The 22248-nt window shown below is 44.6% G+C and overlaps 1 protein-coding gene across 1 annotated transcript in view; it reads right to left on the reverse strand.

The window, feature by feature from the left end:
- Window positions 1-6465: 6465 nt before the first annotated feature.
- RAB38 (RAB38, member RAS oncogene family) overlaps window positions 6466-22248 on the reverse strand; it is a 34467-nt gene continuing 18684 nt past the window's right edge. Inside the window, exon 3 of the mRNA XM_081860810.1 lies at window positions 6466-7439. Coding sequence (XP_081716936.1) covers window positions 7287-7439 — 153 coding nt within the window. The 3' untranslated portion in view covers window positions 6466-7286. The remainder of the gene's footprint in view (window positions 7440-22248) is intronic.

The raw sequence follows: 22248 nt of genomic DNA on the forward strand, positions 1-22248 counted from the left end.
AGTGGGGTGCCGATATTGGTTGCTGCTAAGTGGAAATCTTTTGACAGTCGAGCTACAGCTAGAATGGCTTCGTAATTTCTGGCATGTAGTTAAATTAGAATTTTTGTTGTTGTTTGCTTAAAAAAAGGTTTGGCCTAAGGAGCGTGTATGTCTTTTGCCTGCAACGCCCCAGAACACCACACTCTCCAACATTTCTCGGATGAAAATAGGGGCACCCTACCAAACCCTCCAACATTTTTTTCTGATGAAGATAAGGTCATCCTAAGGAAAAGTGGGACATTCCAGGATCAAATCAGAAACTGGGACAGCTTCTATAAATCCGGGGCTGTTCCTGGAAAATAGAGACACTAGGAAGGTCTGTGAACAGATTCTTCTTCTTCTTCTTCTTCTTCTTCTTCTTCTTCTTCTTCTTCTTCTTCTTCTGCGACCCCAAGGGTCATCTAGTCCAACTCCCTGCAAAGCAGAAATCACAGCTAAAGAATTCTTCATGGACTGTCATCCAGCCTGTGTTGAAAATATGCAATGAAGGAAAGTCCATCACTTTTGAGGCAGTCTGTTCCTCTGTTAAACAGCTCTTACTGTCAGAAAGTTCTTCCTAATGTTTAGCCAGAGTCTTTCATGTGACAGCCCTTGAGATATTTGAAGATGGCTATCATCCCTCCTCTCTGTCTCCTTTTCTCCAGGCTAAACATACTCAACTCCCTCAAGCGTTATTCATAAGATCTCCCCAAAAGGTAAGTTTTCAGTAAGTGTCTAATACACTCTTTCTCTGGCTAAACCAGAATTTGCCAGTGACTCAGTCCTTCGCTTGTGTATGTGGGTGATAGTTTTTGCTGCATCAACATTGTGGGAGTGTTCAGGGTGGCAGGAGAGGATATATTGTTTATTAATACCCTTCCTAACTTGCGTTAGCAATTTCCTTTATGTATCAGAGTTCCATTCCCCTTTCTGACATGCACAGCAGATAGCTGGTTGCAGGCTCGTGTAAGCCTCTCACTATTATACAATTCAGTCTGTCTCAGATTGAATTCTACATTCCTGGTAAATTCCCTTTAATCCCTCTTAAAAGAATAAAGACACGACAATCTTATTCAAAGTCAATAAAAGAAGTTTACTCACATCAGTTCACAGTTGGATTCCTGAAGGCAAACTTAGTTACAGATATGTTCCCCCATATGGGGGAATGATCCCAGTGCTTCTGCTACCTAGGAGCTAGCAGAGCAGTCCTAGCTAAAAAAGCTGGTCAAATGAAGAAGGAAGTCAAAAAGAGGTAGGTGCGCTGCGTGACTCGTCCTTTTGTTACCTGGACAGGTTAAGTCACGCCCACCTTTAGTCACATGCAAAGAAAGGATGCTGCAGCCAGGAGGAAGAGGAAATTTTGATTGGCTGGACCAAACATTCCCCCACATGTCTTCTCTATCATTACAAGGGATGTTGTACTTGACTGCCTCCCATGGATCACATCCCACAAACATGAACATGGGAAGACTCAAACTCATAATAGCACATATATAGAGTAGATATCTAAGATATGACATAAGAGTACGGAAGAATAGTGGAGACCTTCCCAGCCACGTTCATACTTCACAGTAGCAATTCAATCTTCGTTTGGAAAGTTCGCAATCATGCTGCAAAAAGCCTTAATTCTGAATTACGGAGCATTCATTCAGGGATCTCCAAATGATCTCGCAACACAAAGGCTGCTAACTAACTACCCAGGTGCCTTTTGTGCATTCGCTTTATTGCTACCTCACTTCCAATTAGCGATCACTTAAGCTGTATGAAAACCGGCAAGGCTGTTACAAGTGAGGAAAGCAAGCAAGCAAGGAAGAAAACCACACACAACAGCTGCATCTGAGCAATGCTACAACCCATCACAGTGAAAGAAAGATAAAACAACATCTCGAAAGCTTCCAATTTCTACATGTCTCCAAGTGGGATTCAAATTACAGCTGTTTGTGAAGTTATGTGGCTTTAGCAGAAATATTATAAAGGATTAAGTAAAAATAGATTGTTAATGGATGAAAGGAGGAAAGGTAAAGTTACATTATATTAAGATAAATTATAGGATAAAAATTGGGAAAGATGGAAAGGATTTGCTGAAATAGCTAACCGAACTAGAATACAAAAAAAGGGAGGTGCGAGGAGGTCAAGGAAACAAGTAAATGAAAGATAAGTTATGGGAAGGTTCATTGTGTTTTTTAATTGTTTCTATTTTTCTGTTTTTTATAATTTTTCTTTCTTTCTTTTTTCTATTCTCTTCTTTCTTTATTGTGATGTGTTGTTAAGTTTTTGTTTAACTTGGAATTATCTCTTTTTCTTTTTGTAACATTTAAAACTTTAATAAATATTATTTTTTTAAAAAAACAAATTACAGCTGTTTGCAGCAATCTTTTCATGTACGGCAAAACAAGGAATGTACCTTGCGTGGTCTTATGGGATGCAATCGCATGCAGTCTACCTGTCTAGGCAGCCTTGCTCCTGCTCTTGCAATGCTTTGGGATGCTACTGCTGAGAAAAGACTTGAAGGTGGAGAAAGTTCAGATTTGGGGCATAAGAAGCGACCTCATAGCAAACCAGGTCACTGATCCATCCATCTCAGTTTTGTCTACACCAAGGAAGAAGAACCTGTGGTCTTCACATAGCACATTGTTAAACTATGGGACTCACTTCCACAGGAAGGGGTGATGGCCACCAACCAGGATAATAATAATAATAATAATAATAATAATAATAATAATAATAATAATTTATTTATACCCCGCCCATCTGGCTGAGTTTCCCCAGCCACTCTGGGTGGCTCCCAATCAAGTGTTAAAAACAATACAGCATTAAATAGTAAAAACTTCCCTAAACAGGGCTGCCTTCAGATGTCTTTTAAAGATAAGATAGCTGCTTATTTCCTTGACATCCGAAGGGAGGGCGTTCCACAGGGCAGGCGCCACTACCAAGAAGGCCCTCTGTCTGGTTCCCTGTAATCTCACTTCTTGCAATGAGGGAACCTCCAGAAGGCCCTCTGTACTGGACCTCAGTGTCTGGGCTGAACGATGGGGGTGGAGACACTCCTTCAGGTATACTGGACCAAGGCTGTTTAGGGCTTTAAAGGTCAGCACCAGCACTTTGAATTGTGTTCAGAAACGTGCTGGGAGCCTTTAGTTGATTGACATCTGCTGCTCTTTTAAATGTGTTGTGGGAGAGTGGATTATTGGTTGCTTGTTGCTATTATTTTTACTACGTATCCTGTGGTTTTTATATCGTAATTTTATGCTGTGAAGCACATCAAGATCTGTGGATGAAGGGCAGAATGCAGATCATCATCATCATCATCATCATCATCATCATCATCATCATAGATCGACTCTGCTTGTGACAAATGTTGGAAGTTTAGCTCTGTTTAGTGATCAATTGCTGATTTCTACATATATAAACACCAGGACGTGGGTGGCACTGTGGGCTAAACCACAGAGCCTAGGGCTTGCTGATCAGAAGGTCGGCAGTTCGAATCCCTGCGACGGGGTGAGCTCCCGTTGTTCGATCCCTGCTCTTGCCAACCTAGCAGTTTGAAAGCACGTCAAAGCTCTCCTGCAGCCATTTTGTTCTCTTAATGTAATTTTGCTGTCTGCTGGCTCTCCGCCAGCAGCACATGAGCTCAATCTCTATGTGAGATGAACTCACAGATTGTTAAGTAACTACTAAGTAAAGCCTGCCTTTCAGGGATCAAATCGTGAACTGAAATGTGAGTAAACTTCTTGTTACTTTTAAGGAAAGACTTGTGTCTTCATTCTTTTAAGAGGGATCAAAGGGGACACCAGGAATAATCCACCAAGGCAAACCAGATTGGATTACTTAACAAAAGAGATTCAAGTGAATCTGCCAACTAGCTTCGTGCTATATTAAGGGGAAATCTGCTCTGCTGCATCACTCACTAGCGTGAGTGAAGGAAGGATAATACTTATTCAATATATCTTTTCCTACTATCCTTAAAATTCCCACAATACCCTTCTTCAGGATAGAGCTCTCTCCCCAGGGTCTATAGGTCCATTTCGGAGTGAAGGGTTCAAGCAGAGGGGTTTTATGCATGCAAATCTCACACTCCTCTCTTTTAATCAAAGAAACATTGGGAAGATGGATATAAACACTTGTGGCCCACCCCAATGTTGTCGGACTCAAATTCCCCGCAACCCCAGCCAGCATGTTCAATGGTCAGGAGGGACACAGAGTCTCTATTCTCGCTATACACACATTTCTTGGGCTTTGCAAACAAAAAGCACCACAATCGGGGGATGGATTCTTTATTTCTTTGGAACAAAAAGTTTTCCCTCTGTAGAAAGTGTAGCGTTTCATTTCAAGAACTGCATCTTAAGGCTTGTGATCACATTCTAGTAGCAGTACAGCTCTTCTGTTGAAATCTCAGTGGATACATCACTCTTGTTCTTAAGATGTGTAGCACATTTTAAGGGGCGGGAATAAAACACCTGGATTTCTGCATGCCCTTGTTGAAGGTAGCCAAGTGTGATCATCCCTGGTTGACAACATTAAGGCTCCCTGTGTGCAGATGGACTCCAACTCTCATCAGCCTCAGCCAACATTATATCCCGATCAGGGATATTATGGGAATTGGAGTCAAACCACAAAAGGTGCCTTGTCCCTGCTATACACTTTCCTGGGAATAATTCCCATTAAACTCAATGGGGCTTACTTCCAAGTGGCCATTTATATAGATCTGTGGTGCCTGTGACTAGTTTGCAGCGTATGTGTCTACTCAGAAGTTCTCATTGAGTCCAATGAGACTTACTTTCAGGAAGGTAGGGACAGCTGAAGGCTATGTCACAGGTGCCATGAGAATCCTGAAGGATTAAAAGTCAGTCGAGATGTACTACATTAAGGCTGCCATTTTAAATGAAATTTATCCAGGCAACTGATCACCAACTGAGCTATCCAGCTGATAGGCACCCTGGCTTGGGAGCAAATTCTGCTAAAATCAGCGGGGCTGAAATTCCAAAGAAACAAAACCAGAGGATCCTAAGAGTTGGAGAGTGCTTTATAGGTAGTTTAGTCCATGGGAAAGGACCTGTGACCCTCTAAATCAGGGGGCAGCGAATCTGTAGCTCTCCAGCTGTTGTTGAACTACAACTCTCCTCATCCCTGACCATTGGTTATGCTGGCTTTGTGTTGGGAGTTGTAGTTTGGCAACATTTGGAGGGGCACAGATTCCCTACACCTGCTCTAGATATTCTTGGGACCCCCAAGTCCCATCAGCCCCAATGGTCAGAGCTAATGGATACACAAGCCAGCCACATCTATAGAGCTATAGGTTCCCTAAAGCCGGGCCCATCTATCTGGCTTTGGGCTACATACAAGCAAGGAGACGGTAGAACTCACAATCCTCTAATTGTTGTGCAGAAGGTGTAGCTTTTCACACCATTGTGTAATAAGTTTCAGTCACCTGTGAGCAAGCATGGGCATGCCATACTATTAATCTCTGCAACAGCTGTGAAAGGCTCAATGCGAGTTTGCAAAATTTCTTTTCAGATTCGGGGAGGCGACAAATGACCTGATTTCATTGGGGGAGTGGCACTCTTGTACAAGTGATCTGCCATCTTCCGATTTCTTTAGAAAGTCAGGACTTTTTCAGATTATTGAACCTACAGAGTTTGCCACTGTGTTGGATCCAGACTTTGTGATGCTCTGAGCAGATCCATTGGAATCAATGGGACTTAAGCCTAGGCAGTGGCATAGCAAGGTCAGGTGGTACCCGGTGCAAAAAGAATTCTTCTCTCCCCACCCCCCCTGAAATCTAGTTGGACTCCCAAGAGACTGTGATCTACTCACAGTATAAAAAGACTGGTTGTGATCTACCCATTGTCATTGCCAGGAGCCATTGAGCTTTTTTTTAGGGAAGGATTGGCCAAAGTTGTTGAACGTTTTTAAGGGGGGGGGGCGTTTCCTCCACTGGTTTGCTCCCCTGCCTCCTTCCCACCCTCTCCCTGCCTGCCTGCATGCCTCCTCCAGCAGGACTGTCAAAACGAACGGGAAAGGGAAGAAGGATGCCTCGAAAGCACTGCAGCTACCGCCCTTCCCACGACGGCTCAGGGTAGGCAGGAGTTGTGGATGGCCGTGGCGCTAAATGTCACCCCCCCAGGAGATGACACCCAGGGCGCTCCACCCCCAACGCACTCACCTTGCTCCGCCCCTAAGTCTAGGAATTACTAGAGTTGTGAAGCCAACTCTAGGGGTTTCCCCTCACTTGATAGATTACCAATATGCATGAATGCATATAAATTCATGGAGAGCAAAGCTCCTAGTGACTGCTAGTTATGTTGTCCATAATCCTGGAGGTGCCACCATATCTCTAGATGCCACTCATGGGGAATAGTAGCAGGAGAAGGACAAGCGTCCTCATGTTCTGCTTGTGAGATTCCCTGAGTTATCTGGTTGGCCACTTGAAGAGACAAAAGGCTGGTGTCTGGTTTGATGCAAGAGAGATTGTACATTCCTAAGGTTTATTTTTGTGCCCAAAAGAAACCTGAAAGAGGGAAAGGGCACGAATGAAAAACTGCAGCATAAGACACACTTGGAATTAATTTTCGTCACTCTCTTGGTTAAACCAGGAGGCGGGCAGAGTGGGTCGTGCAGCAGAGCCAACCCTCAGAACAGGAATGAAAACATCTGCTTGCCCCCAAGGCAAACTTCTGATTCCCAAATGACTCATCTAAGCAGTAGGAAATACTGCCAAAATCTAGAGCTCATGTCACTGGGCTGCAGAGCTGCAGAGCAAAATATATATATTCCACCCCCCGCCCACTAAAAATCCCTAGAAGAAATATTGCATTTAACCCCATCATATATTTTTTCAAAATAGCTGTGGATATTCAACTCTTTTAAAAAATAATTTTGCTTTCTGTGGGTATGCTTGTAACTGTGATGTATCCCCAGAAAGCAAATTTTAGAGTCTCCCTCAAGCAGGTATTCACAAAAGAAGCAATGAATGTAATATCTCAGCCTTCTTAAAGAGAGCACCTTGGCTGAGCAGTGATGATTCAGAGAAATAGCCCAGACTGTGAATATCAAACATTTGTGGGGGACCCTACAAGGCAAACCATCCAAAGAATTTAAAGCAACAACTTTGATATATATATTTTTTTCAACCGCGTGTTTGGGAAGGATGCAGATTTCCTGATCTTGGTTTTGTGTTCTGGAGTAGCAAAGGCTGGGCTATGTGGAGACGCTTTTCTCTCGTGAGTTATTAGCTCAGTTCCAGTGTCCACAAACAGCTCGGAAGTTACTTAGGACTTAAAGCAAGCTGAGCAGCTGACGAGCTTGGAGGAATTCAAGTGCGGTTTGACGACATCGGGTTCGATGGGCTGCACTGGGTCGCTCTCACTAGCAATGATGTGTTTCACCAAGCACCTGGAAGCCTCGTCAATGTTTATGTTTTCCTGCAGGTGAAGGAAAAAAGAAGAAGCACAAGTTAGATCTCGGGTCTACCCAGTTCAGTATTGCCCACGCTGACTGGCAGCAGCTGGATATGATTTCAAGCAGGAGTCTTTCCCATCCCTTCCTGGAAATACCATCCGGGATTGAACCAGGAGCCTTCTGCCTGCAAGGCAGCTCATCTGCCACTGTATCCAAAGGCAACACAATGTCCAAGTACAACAATGTGATGTCAATATGAACTCTTTATATACCGTATTTTTTTCCTCCTAAAAAGTAAGGGGAAATGTCTGTGCGTCTTATGGAGCGAATACGTGGTCCCTGGAGCCAAATTGCCCAGGGGCAAAAAGCAGATCATTCTCTTTTTTTTAGAAAAGGGAAGGGGGTTTGAAACAAAGCTGCTGAGCAGCTGATCAGCAAGCGATCGGGAGGGAGATAAGGGACTCTAGCGATAAAGGAGGCTGCCTGGGAGGGGGGAGGTAAAGACAGCGAACTTGCAAGGAGAGGAGACAAGAAGATTAAAGCAATGAGGAGAGAAATTAGAAGAAAAGGAGGAGCAAAAAACTGCTTCACCTAAGGAAAAGACACTAAGGCAAACAAGAGGGAAGGGGGTTTGAAACAAAGCCACTGAGCAGCTGCTCGGCAGGGGATCAGGAGGGACATAAGGGACTCTAGAGATAAAGGAGGCTGCCTGGGAGGGGGGAGGTAAAAGCACATGGATCCTCAGGACTCTTGCATTGGGTCACCCCAAATTCTCCATCAGATCACATAGCATGTCCATGGCTACAGCCTGCACCAAAAAACCCACACATCTACTGTTTTGTGGGGCTGCAATGGCGCAAAAACGTGGTTACAAAGCACCAATCCACATGGATCCTCAGGATTTTTGCATTGGGCTACCCCAAACTCACTGTCGAATCACATATCATGTCTGTGGCCACAGCATGAACCACAAAAATCATACATCCACTGTTTTGTTCAGAATATTTTTTTTCTTGTTTACATCCTCTAAAAACTAGGTGTGTCTTCTGGTCAGGTGCATCTTATGGAGCAAAAAATACGGTAATCTATACAGAACATTGTACAATATGAAATATATGAAATATGCACTCTCTGCAAAACCAGATAAACAGAAATCTTCTAAATCTCTGAAAGTCACAAAATATGCACTCTTGATGGATTCTCAAATAAACATAAGTCTTATAGGTCTCTGAAAGTCTTTGTGGGCTCTGCCACTGAGCTACCCAGGAGGTTCGTCTGGATGCTCTTTGAGGGACCTTCCTATCACCAATTTTCTGCCAGTAGTATTGAGTGCGTATTGATGGATCCAGCTGAAAGTGCTGGCTTTAACAGTTAAGGCTTAAACAGTTTGGGACCTTGTTATTTTAAGGGCCACCACCTATTATTAAATTTCTATACCACCTTTCATCTGAAGACCACAGGGCAGTTAGCGATGTAAAAACACAAACATACATGCCATAATAATGAAAGCATTGACACTACACACATGCAAAGCTTTCCAAGCCTTCGACTGACCTCCAAGGTCCTGTCCTTTGGCCCCCCGTAATCATCAGACGGATGTTTCGCTAGCCGTCTCCCAGGAAGTGTGCACCCCCCCTTTATTGGTGATCCTCATCGGATTTTGTAGCTTTCACGCTGGGACTAATGTTTTTGCTGCTGCTTTTTTTGGTTGTTTTGACATTTATTGGCCTGTTTTTAATTCTGTTATATACCTGATGCATTGCTTGTCTGTCCTTGTGAAGGTTTAGCATGACAGGCAAGGTATAAATATCTGAAATGCAAACATACAAAAGGAGGAAAGTGGCACAGACTGGAGTCTGAATATAGCAAAGGCAGTTGAAGTGAACAAATGAACTCGGTTGGATTTCAGAATCCAGAACAGGCATCTCATACCCACCCAGTGACTGGGGGAAAATGGGACATCCCATTTTTTCATGCACAATCGCAGCAGCCATTTTGAATGTGCACTCTTGCTCTCACCCCAAGAAAAATGCTTTATTTGGGGCTGTGATCTTGCACAGTGCCCAAAAAGTGCATTTTGGGGGTGTCATGCGAGATTGCACCCTTAAAAGTGTTTGGGGGGCAATATTATGGTGTGGGTCATGTGACTCACCCAGAAGTGCATCCCAGAAGATACACATCTCAGTTTTTTATCTGAAAGGGTTGGACAGTATGGGCTCTGCTTTCAGAATGGACCCATGAAATTCCTTATCACCAGAAAAGCTGGAGAAAACGTGGACACCCCTTTCTAAATGTGCCCAATGCAAGTTGGGGCTGCCCAGTGAATAGAAGCAAATCTCCCACCCATCTGAGATAGCTCAGTCAGTGGAGCATGAGACTCTTTGGTTGTGGGTTCAAGCTCCACATTGGGCAAATGTTTACTGCACCTCAGAAGGTTGGACTAGATGACCCTTGGAGTCCCATCCAACTCTACAATTCTATGAGTCTATAATACTTATTCCAGGGTAATTAATTGCATGGCTGCATTCAGAGATGCTTGTGTGTGGTGGACCCAGCCAGATATTGGCTCTTGATCGCTTGCACCTCACTGTGAAATTTAACAGCTTACACAGTGACGAAGGATGGATAGCAGGCACCAACCTCAAAGGACTTGAGTCTATCATACAACATTCTGAACAGACCTGCAAATTCCTTTGGTTGACCATAAGTGACTGTCGAGGTGTCATGGAATGCTTTGAGCTGAAGGCATCTTGAGCAACTGATATTTCCTCCGCTGTCTGAAAACTGGGTGGAGGAACCTTAAACAAGTGAAGCATCACTGGTGTAAGATTCCTCAGCCTCATTTCAGGAGACGCCCCTCACCCCGGTCACCATACAACACAGTCAACCCTATTCAGAAGCCCACACTTAAGAACCTAGGAACAGCCTAGGTAGGTCAGACCAAAGCCCCATCTAGCCTAGTATCCTTTTCTCACAGCAGCTAAGCAGATGGAAAGCTCACACATTCTTTGGCGGACCATGGGAAAGTAATATGACGCATAAACAGAAAACTGAACACAATCCAATTAGACTGGTACAGTGGAACCTCGGTTTTCGAGTGAAGCTGATTGATTCAGAACCCGGATGCTGAAAACCCGAAAGTGAATGCTTCCATTTTCGAACATACCTGGGAAGTCGAACGGCACGTTTCTCCATCGAAATTGCCGGCCTCCCATTGAGCCTCGGTTGTCGAATGTTCCAGATGCTGAACGGTCTTCCAGAACGGATTACGTTCAACAACTGAGGTTCCACTGTACCATATCAATTTATCATGCATTTTTGAAAACGGAATACAAATTCAATTGTTCTGGCCGGACACTGAGGTCCAGTGCCGAGGGCCTTCTGGCGGTTCCCTCACTGCAAGAAGCCAAGTTACAGGGAACCAGGCAGAGGGCCTTCTCGGTAGTGGCACCCGCCCTGTGGAACCCATCACATGTCAAAGAGATAAACAACTACCTGACATTTAGAAAACATCTGAAGGCAGCCCTGTTTAGGGAAGCTTTTAATATTTAATAGGTCATTGTATTTTAGTGTTTTGTTGGAAGCCACCCAGAGTGGCTGGGGAACCCAGCCAGATGGGCGGGGTATAAATAAATTATTATTATTATTATTATTATTATTATTATTATTATTATTATGCAGAAAAACATAGTACTAGAATAGTTTCAATGGTACATGTCCCACCCATGGCACATTTAGGCACACAATTTTGGGATTTCTGTTCTGTTACTAGGACACACACCACAATGCTCAAAACTTCCAGGTTTATCGTTATTGAGCATCGTAACATTAACCTGAAGAGAAAATATGACACTTTACTGAATAGGCCTTCAAGCAATTTCAGGCTGCAGTTCAGAATTCGTCACCAGTATAATTTTTGCATTTTTCATACAGCTGTAAAGCAAACACACAACATTAATGCCTAGAGCTTTCATTTCTAATACCTGAAATAAATCCTGTTACATCTGGGTGCCTTGCTTTCTTTGCTGACATAATGTGCCTTTATTAGTTTTAGTTTTCATGGGCTGCTTCCCACTTCCAAATGAAATGGTTTATGATTGGCCATGTAAATCTCTTAGGATTGATGATTCTTATGGTCTAGGGATGTTAAGCTGTGTCTAGAATTTACACAGTCAAGCAGTTTATGGTAAGGTGGAATTGTGTGTCTTTTGAAACCCAGGGGAAACTATATACAGTCATACCTCATGTTACATTTGCTTCAGGTTGCACATTTTCAGGTTGGTCCCGCGGCGACCCGGAAGTAACGGAACAGGTTACTTCCAGATTTCGCCGCTTGCGCATGCACAGACGTGCAAAATGACATCACGTGCATGCGCAGAAGCGGCGAATCGCGACCCGCGCAGACATGGGTTGCGTTCTTTTCAAGTTGCGAACAGGCCACCGGAATGGATCCCGTTCGCAACCAGAGGTACCACTGTACTGGAAGTGCAACAGCAGAGATCATTCAGTTTGTTACTTAAGGGTTAATTCAATAAAGGGTTAATTCATTAAATAAAGTGTGTTGGGTGACACTGGTGAATGCTGAATGCTCTCCCCCTCACAAAAAAACCTGGTACCTACACAGTTAATATTTTTGGTTAAGGATGCCCCCGCCGATTGAAAAACCTCCCTGCCTCGAATGGATCATTTTCATCGCCCTCATTTTCATTAAGATTCATGCTGTAACTTGAGTTTTATTGCATTCTGTAACGCTGATTGTTTTATCGATTGCTGCTGTGTCAGCTGCCCTTGGAAGCGTTCTGTCTGAAGGGTTTGGATGCAAATGGAGAGAACAAATAAACGCTTTTAATTCCCACCCTCCGTTAACAGAGATTGCCGCAGGTCCTTGCCTTCTGTTCAACAGGCACCAAGGAAGCGGAGGGAGGGGGACTTTGCAGAGACTTGTCCCCCCACCCTTGGGTGTGTTCTGTCAAAGGCCAGTTCAGAAGGCCAGCATCCTAATCACTTAATCACAATGACTATTTACATTTGCTGTCCTGTCCTTGGTAGCTCCAGCTACTGACATCTATACAATGGAAAAGCAGAGGGTGAGGAATATTTTGCCCCCCCCCCCCTGTCAAGGACAGACTCTCCTGGAGGAAGGTAAATCTGTCAGGCACTGCACATGAGCAGAGTTGAAGCCAGCAGTGGGTTTTCCCCATTTTCTCTGCCACCCACTTGAAATTATGCTAAGGCCTTCATGTCACCCTGACACAGAGCAATGCAAACTGTAGGGAATTCTTGGGGTTCACTGGAAGCTTATCTGAGATTCCTCCAGCATAAAGAGAAATCCGATTGAACTGCTTTTATTTGGGTGGGGGGGGGGTTTGAGGGGGAGGTTTCTGGAAACAGGGAAGGGAAAGAAATTCAATTCAGTTTGCATTTAAAGGAGAACCTACATAATTTCCACTCTCCAAAACAATGCATGAACTGAAACATAGGCATCTTTCAAAATTCGTACTTCCCCAAATTTTGCATTTGTAGAAAAATGCACATTTTTTGTGTGCATAAAAATACATGTATAGATATAACCTTGTAATAGGGGAAACTGCTTTGAAAAAAAATGTGAACATTAGGAGAAATTCACACTAAAATGAGAACTTTAAAAAAATGCAAATTGATGCGGAAATATGAGGGATCTGAATTTAAGATTGGGGAAAAACCATATCAGAAACCAGGAAAATCAAGTACGTCTAAAAGAATGGAATAATTTTTAAGCATATTTAAAAGACGACTGTAAACTGTTAAAATCATTGGCAGGGTTACAATGACACTTGTAATGTGAAATGAACTTTGGAAACAATGAATATATAACAGATAAAGGTAAAGGGTAAAGGGACCCCTGACCATTAGGTCCAGTCATGGGGTTGCGGTGCTCATCTCGCTTTATTAGTACAGCTTCCGGGTCATGTGGCCAGCATGACTAAACCACTTCTGGCGAACCAGAGCAGCACACGGAAACGCTGTTTACCTTCCCGCCAGAGCGGTACCTATTTATCTACTTGCACTTTGACGTGCTTTTGAATTGCTAGGTTGGCAGGAGCAGGGACCGAGCAATGGGAGCTCACCCTGTCGTGGGGATTAACTCACAGCGCCACCCGCGTCCCTTATATAACAGATAGATAAAGGTAAAAGATGCAGAAAAAGAAAAAAATATTTTCTTTGGAAATGGAAACCATGGAGGGAGGGGAGGAGGTCCAAAGGTTCGAAAGAAATTTTTTATTTTAATGTTTTGAAATGGTTAAAGTTAAAATGTATAAATTTATGTAAAACCAATTTTATATATATATATATATAGAGAGAGAGAGAGAGAGAGAGAGAGAGAGAGAATTTAAGATAGGGGAAAAATGAGAAAATTTGAGAAACCAACATTGATAGATACACCCATCCCTATCCAGCGATGCTGAAGAAGGGGCTTTCTGAGCTAGGAAAATGAAAAGAATCTTTAGTTCAGAAGAACTGTGGCTCATAAACAGCTTGTATCCTGTTGCAATGGGAAGGACAGAGATGTTTCTCAGTCTGGACCTCAGGATTCTGAAATGAGGCGAAGGATAGATAAATGGTTGCCATAACAAACAATGTCGGATTTACCTATAAATTTACCTATAAGTTAAACAAACTATAGCTTAGGGCCCCACTCTCTTGGGGGCCCCCAAAAAAATTAAAGGGAAAAACCCCTGGATGTACATTTCCAAAATATAAGATAAAAAAGAATTAAAATAAAACCTACATACAGCAACAGTGTTTGGTGTTGTGTAGGCTCCTATGATGTAAGTAATGGGCCTCGCCTGCTAGCCTGCTCCCTAAAATATCACTGGTTTGCTCATTTCTATATATAGGGTACCTACATAAAATATGTATTTTATGATAAAATACATATTTTGTTATGTGCAAATGGCTTTAGATACCTATTAGGTCCATAAATTACCTTATAGCATATATTGAACACAAATACCAGCGACAATTTGTTGTTGACAAAGGACAGCTGGACATCTAAAGGGCCCCATTACCTTCAGTAGCTTAGGGTCTCATCAAACCTAAATCCAGCCCTGATAACAGACCATTGTCGGAAGAGGATACCTCCAATGGCTCTGGGTCCAGTGTAAGACCCCAGGAGCACACTGGCCAAAACAAACAGAAGCTATCGTCAGCTGAGATGCATTCAGCTGGTTTTCTGCTAGTATATTTGCAATGAATTTTACAAAGTGTTTTCAGGCTCTGGTTATAGCTCTCTTGCCCACCGGTGCTCAGACCCTAGAATCATAGAATCATAGAGTTGGAAGAGACCACAAGGGCCATCGAGTCCAACCCCCTGCCAACCCTGTTTGAAGGCTTTCCATAGCCTTCTAGTTGGCCACTGGAAGAACAAACTGCTGGAGTAAATGGGACATTGGTCTGAACCAGAAGACTCTTCTCATGTTCTCATGAAGCAGCTTCCACGTGTCACAACGGAAGCGAAGCAGAACTGCAAAGGAAGCCCATTACTTCCTGAGTACCGACCTAATACTTATCTCATCTCTATGCAGTAGTTCTGGCTATCTTATAACGGCTTCTTTAGAAAATGTCAGCAGAGCAAAGTGGAAATGCTCATGCAGGGGGAATATTGCAGTGTAGTGGCAAACATGCTGGATTTGGAGCGGGGAGACCAGGATTCAGGTCCATTTCCTTCTCAGAGATGAAGCTCAGTGTTTGCCCTCCAAAACCTCAGAGCTAAAAATAGGCATAGATCAGTCTATGTTCAGCTGTCTTGGACTACAATTCCTATCAACAATTCCCATAGACCAGTCTATGTTCAACTGTCTTGGACTACAATTCCCATCAACCCCAGCTGGCACTGGCAGGAGTTGTAGCCCCAAACAGCTGGGGATCATCAGGTTCACTAAGGCTGGCACAAATCTTGTGTACTTACAACACTTCTATTCTGCATCTCACATACACACCCCTGAAAATACTTCTTTGCCTGTTCATAGAATCATAGAATTGGAGAGTTGGAAGGGACCATGAGGCTTATCTAGTCCAATCCCCTTGCAATGCAGGAATCTTTTACCCAATGTGGATCTTGAACCCACAGCCCTGAGATTAAGCCGCATGCTCTACTGATAGAATCATAGAATCATAGAATCATGATTCTATGATTCTATGATTCTATGATTCTATGATTCTATGATTCTATGATTCTATGATTCTATGATTCTATGATAGAGGGTACAGTACACGCTGAGGGACACCCAGAACTTTACACCCAGAACTTTACAAACAGGTAAAGGTAAAGAGACCCCTGACCGTTAGGTTCAGTTGCAGACGACTCTGGGATTGCGGTGCTCATCTCGCTTTATTGGCCGAAGGAGCCGGCGTACAGCTTCCGGGTCATGTGGCCAGCATGACTAAGCCGCTTCTGGCGAACCAGAGCAGCGCACGGAAATGCCATTTACATTCCCGCCGGAGCGGTACCTATTTATCTACTTGCACTTTGACGTGTTTTCGAACTGCTAGGTTGGCAGGAGCAGGGACCGAGCAACAGGAGCTCACCCTGTCATGGGGATTCGAACCGCTGACCTTCTAATCAGCAAGCCCTAGGCTCTGTGGTTTAGACACAGCGCCACCCGCGATATAAACAGACTCCTGCTCAAACCAATGGGATTCCCCCTCCCCGACTGCAGCCCCTACCACCTAAAGCTGATCCGGGGGGTCCCCAACTCTCAGAGCAGATTTAGGGTGTGGGGACTGCAGGGAGAAAGTGTTTGTTGAGTATTTGGGGCACACTTGCTTAGAAAACACACAGTAGATCAAGATCACTTCATGGTGTGCAATGCTCATAAATTTCCAATAAAACATTTTTAAATAAACGAAACAAAATGGCAGATTTTACCTATATATATTTTAAGTGGCTATTTTATCTTGCCAACATTCCTGTGTTCTTCTTTTTTAAAAATGGTTCCTATCCACCCCTGCCATTAGGGATGGGGCAAGGTAGAAAACTAAGATAGTACCCAGTGGCGTAGCGTGGGGGGTGCAGGGGGGGCTGGCCGCACCGGGCGCAACATCGGGGGGGGGGCGCGCTCACCGCCTCCGGAGTCGCCAAAGAGCCTCGGGTGCAGGCTGTAGCAGAGCCCCATGTCTTGCGGAACCGACGAGCTGTACACGCGTCTGGGCTGAAGGCATCCGGCAGGCAGCGGCTCTCAGCACTCGCCATGGTCCCCGTGCGTCAGGACCGCGGAGGGCGCGCCAGGCAGCCCCTCCTCACAGCCCCGCCGCCGCCGCTGCTGCTGCAGCAGCTGCTGGGCCATGTTGCATTTTCCTCGCCTCTCTGCCCTCCTCTGGGCAAGCGGCGTCGTTTGGGCGGCAGCGCCAGCAGCAACTCGCCTCAGATCACCTGGCACGGACCCACCGCCGCCACCGTGGCTACCTTACCGTAAATACCCCAGCCCAGGCAGCAGCAAGAAGCAGCTCGCAGCGGCGGCAGGTTAGGGGCACAAATTACTTGCCTTGCCCTGGGTTAGGGGGCGCAAATTACTTGCCTTGCCCCGGGTGCTGACAACCCACGCTACGCTGCTAATAGTACCTGCATAATACCCAAATCTTTCTCTCTCACATATACACCTGTATACACGAGGGGCACCCACCCCTCCTCATGTCACAACCCTGCCAGCCCTCCATCCTGCCCTTTACCCCTCATTCAGACTCACATATTCTCAACAGCTCCCTCAAGCAACCCACATCCTCGCAGTTTCTTCATCCCCCTCACATATCCTCAGGGTTCCCCTGAGTTCCGCCATCCCTGCATTTTCCAAACTTCTGCTGTTGTTCAAAACGGCCATTTATAAACCTGCTCTTCCCTTTCGATGCCCTCCCGCACCCCGATTTCATGCAAATCCAGGGCTGTGATGCAGCACAGCATATCCTCCAGAGGGTGCTGCACGGTGACTGCCTTACATTTTTATTATATAGAAAGATAGCAACCTACAACCTCAAGGAGTACAGTGGAGCCTCGGGTTGTGGATGTAATCCGTGACTGAGGCACATCCACAACCCACAGCATTTTTTAGCGCTTCGGCGTATGCGAGATCGGCGAAACCCAGAAGTAACCCTTTCCGGTACTTCCGTGTTTCCCACAGTCCGCAACCTGAAAATGCAAAACCCAAAGTCTTTGTAACCTGACGAACCACTGTTCAGGGATCTGCCTCTTACATTGGTCCACCTAGCTCAGCACTGACAGACAGTGGCTCTCAAGGAATTTCAACAGGGAACCTCTCCCAGTCCCAGCTAGAGATTCTGTTAGGGATTGAACCAGGGACCTTTTGTACACAAAGCCAATGAACTACCACTGATCTACAAGCCCTTTCATTTTGTTGCATGAACGGCAACAAAAACGGAGAAACAAATCAAGACAGAGCATGGCATTGGCTGTGAGCCATGTGCAAGACGTTAGCAATAATTACTAGAACAGCTCATGTTTGGGACTCAGCTTATCGCAGGGCCTGCTACACAACAGCTTACAGATTTATGTCTGAGCTCTCCCTGCCAAGACGTGGCGTTCCTTCCAAAATCTATAGCAACTGCATGCAGATTCCCCTAAATCTCCAGAGAGCTAATTATGCAAGAAAGAAAAAAAAACATTTCTGCTTTTTTTAGGCTGATGAAGACGCTGTGCAGGAGATCCATGATTAGGATCCCCCTGTTTTCATTTTGCTGATTAAAGCCATGAAGAGGGGAGGGGATGCTGAATCCTTTCTCCCTGCCCGCCTGCCTTGCCCATGTCAATTAGCACAGGGGAGGGAAATAAGATTGGAACAGTAAAAGTGCCCGTTTTATTTCACTCAAAGAGCCAACATCAGCTTTAGGAATGGAGAAACCAGGCCACCACTTCTCTGAACTATCTGACTTTCTTTATTTGCAGTCTGTGGACAACTATAACACAACAATTAGCAATAAATAACGTAAAGAGAAATGCACATTAATGCAGCTCAGATAAAACACAGAGTTATAACAACACTAAACAGTGTGAGTCTCTCTGTGTGTACGGCGATCAGAAATGCTCTAACAAAAACAGCCACATTCAAAAATTTTGCCATCTGTGATCGACTTACTGGAGCCTTGAAGCAGACTGACCATAAGACACTCAAAAGACAAGCCAGGAAGGAATTAATGGGATATATTAGGTCTTTCCTAGCCTCTTGATAAAAACCGTAATAAAAAAAAAGAAAAAAGGAGGGGGGATGAAAGATAGACTCAACTGCAACATTTTTTAAAAGGCAGCATCTTTTGTTCTTTGGGGTTTTGTGGTATCTGCCATCTAACAAATTAGAACGTTCAACCTTGTCAAAAAGAAAGAAACTTCCTATATTTAGGGATAGTTAACTTTCCCAAGTCCGGCTTTCCATCTTTACAGAAGGGGCACGGTACCAGCGACTGAGGGGAACAGGGTTCTCACACAATTCCTTGATGCTCTTGGAAATCCGATATCCTAAAGCCCCTGTTCAGCCATTGATTTGACACCCTTCGGATCCCACAGTTCACAGGTAAGAGGGTGACAGACCTATTGAGCTAATTTTTGCACCACAGGCTTCAACCAAGGTGATTTGAAAGAATCAAACATGCCGTAGAGACCAAGGAAAACTCACAAGCAGGCTGTTATGGTAAAGGCCTCCCTCTGACAGATTCATAGTTGGGGGGGGGTGGAGCTTCGGATCCGACTCAATGGACCAGTCGAGAGAGGCATACCTCTGTTTAATAATAATAATTTATTATTTATATCCCGCCCATCTGGCTTGGTCTCCCCAGCCACTCTGGAAGGCTCCCAAGAGAATATTAAAAACACACAAAAACATCAAACATTAAAAATTTCCCTAAATAGGGCTGCCTTCAGATGTCTTCTAAAAGTCAGATAGTTGTTTATTTCCTTGACATCTGATGGGAGGGCCTTCCACAGGGCAGGCACCACTACCGAGAAGGCCCTCTGCCTAGTTCCCTGAAACCTCACTTCTCGCAGGGAAGGAACCGCCAGAAGGCCCTCGGCGCTGGACCTCAGTGTCCGGGCTGAATGATGGGGGTGGAGATGCTCCTTCAGGTATACTGGGCCGAGGCCGTTGGGGCTTTAAAGGTCAGCACCAACACTTTGAATTGTGCTCGAGACGTACTGGGAGCCAATGTAGGTCTTTCAAGACCGGTGTTATGTGGTCTCGGCGGCCGCTCCCAGTTACCAATCTAGCTGCCGCATTCTAAATTAGTTGTAGTGTCCGGGTCACCTTCAAAGGTAGCCCCACGTAGAGCGCATTGCAGTAGTCTTTGCAGTTGAGAGACGAGCAAGCTTTTGGTACTGCATGCAGTTCCTGCACCTCTCGCTTTGTGAGAGCTGAGAAACAAAGCAAGAAGTCTTCCACTAGTTATAGTTCCCAAAAGTATAGTTTGCCCAGACTAGGAAACTATGGTCAACAGCTTTGGAACAAGCCAGAATATTAAGTCAAATTCAAAGCAACACAGGGTACAACACTGACTTACAACCTTTCCTTTTGCATACTAAAACATGTTTTGTTATTCTGGCCTCTTCTGAAGCTGGAAACAAATAGCTACCAGGTTCAGAGGAAACAGGAAATGTTCAATGGAACTACTTTGTTTGCTCATTGATGTGACGGGGGCTGCATGCACAGCCCAAAGCCCCAGTCATGCCCAGGCTTCAAATGAATGAAGTCAATGCCATTGAACTTCGATGGTCAATTCTCAGCAGCCATAGCTGCTGGCCATTGATAAATTTGTTTTCCCTAAAGATGCCAGATCCTTTCTGAAAAGCTTTTGGAGTCAACAGCAGCCAACACTTTTTTTTTTTTTTTGCAAATGAATTCCACATGTTATATCTATGAGTTCTATAAAGAAAAGCTGTTTATTCTCGGAGGCACTGCTAGACCTCGTGAGTGAGAGAAATGTTACCATCCTGTGACCAAGTACAGTGGTACCTCGGGTTACATACGCTTCAGGTTACAGACTCCGCTAACCCAGAAACAGTGCTTCAGGTTAAGAACTTTGCTTCAGGATGAGGACAGAAATCGTGCTCTGGCGGCGCAGCAGCAGCAGGAGGCCCCATTAGCTAAAGTGGTGCTTCAGGTTAAGAACAGTTTCAGGTTAAGTACAGACCTCTGGAACAAATTAAGTACTTAACCCGAGGTACCACTGTACTTCCTTTGGTAGAATCATAGAATCTTAAGAGTTGGAAGCAACCCAAAGGGCATCTAGTCCAGCCCCCTGCAATGGGTATGTCTTGAATCTGCTGCTTAAGTGGGACAGTTGTTGGCTGTGTTGGAGAAACTGAATTATGGGGAAAAAACCTTTCCTCCATAAAATAAATGAAAACTTGATTTTTTGCAACTCTGTAGTGGGTGGTTTCACTTTGCCATCGGCCAAAGCACACTGGAGGCCCGATAAAGTTATTTAAGAGCTTGAAATAATTAGAATTTTTTTAAATTAAAAAAAAATGGATGTAGTTAATTTGCAAGCTCACTCTGGTCGAGTCTGGAGGCAGTTGTACACTCACTCTCTCCTACTGAACTTACTAACTAATTTGGCTCCATTTGTAATACATTTTCAGTTCCCAGCAGCCGGATCTTCCTACATTCGGGAAAGCAATTACTGAAAGTCACTATGTTCCTTGCTCTCGCTGCTGTGTATCCAAAGGGGTAACAAGGAAATACTAACTGCTGAGTTTGTCACAAGGAATAGCAATTCATGGAGTGGAAGGGGAAAATAAGCAAACCCGTCAATAGGTCGAAAAAGGATGCAGTGATGGACACCAAATTCATGGAGGATATCAGTGGCTTCTAGTGATGATGTCTGTGTAATAAGGTAAAGGTAAAGGGACCCCTGACCATAAGGTCCAGTCGTGGCCGACTCTGGGGTTGCGGCGCTCATCTCGCTTTATTGGCCGAGGGAGCTGGCGTACAGCTTCCGGGTCATGTGGCCAGCATGACTAAGCCGCTTCTGGAGAACCAGAGCAGCACACGGAAACGCTGTTTACCTTCCCACCGGAGCAGTACCTATTTATCTACTTGCACTTTGGTGTGCTTTCGAACTGCTAGGTTGGCAGGAGCAGGGACCGAGCAACGGGAGCTAACCCCGTCGCAAGGATTCGAACCGCTGACCTTCTGATCGGCAAGTCTTAGGCTCTGTAGTTTAACCCACAGCGCCACCCGTGTCCCTGTCTGTGTAATAGCACCTGCAATATTGGAGGCAGCATAGGGAATACAAGAGGGAAGATTGCTATTGCCTGAGAGCTTCCCATAAGCCTCTGGTTGGGTCTTTTCCCTGATCCTGCATTGAATGCATACAGAGCATGGTCAAAAGTGTGGGATGTGATCCATGAGAGGCAGTCAAGTACAACATTCCTTGAAATGCTAGAGAAGACATGAGAGAGAATGTTTGGTCCAGCCAGTCAAAACTTCCTGTTCCTCTTGGCTGGAGCATCCTTCTTTTGCATGTGATAGAAGGTGGGTGTGACCTAAGCTATCCAGGTAACAAAAGGATGAGTCACGCAGCAACTCCCTCTCTTTTTGACTTCCTTCTTCGTTTGACCAGCTTTTAGCTACGACTGCTCTGCTCGTTCCCAGCTAGCAGAAGCACTGGGATTATTCCCCCATATGGGGTAGATCCACATGTACATATTTGTAACTAAGTCTGCCTTCAGGAATCCAACTGTGAACCGATGTAAGTAAACTTCTTTTATTGACTTTGAATAAGATTGTGGTGTCTTTATTCTTTTAAGAGGGATTAAAGGGAATTTACCAGGAATGTAGAATTCAATCTGAG

This window comes from Podarcis erhardii (genome assembly GCF_964252035.2).
Source record: "Podarcis erhardii genome assembly, chromosome: 4".
Lineage (NCBI taxonomy): Eukaryota > Metazoa > Chordata > Lepidosauria > Squamata > Lacertidae > Podarcis > Podarcis erhardii.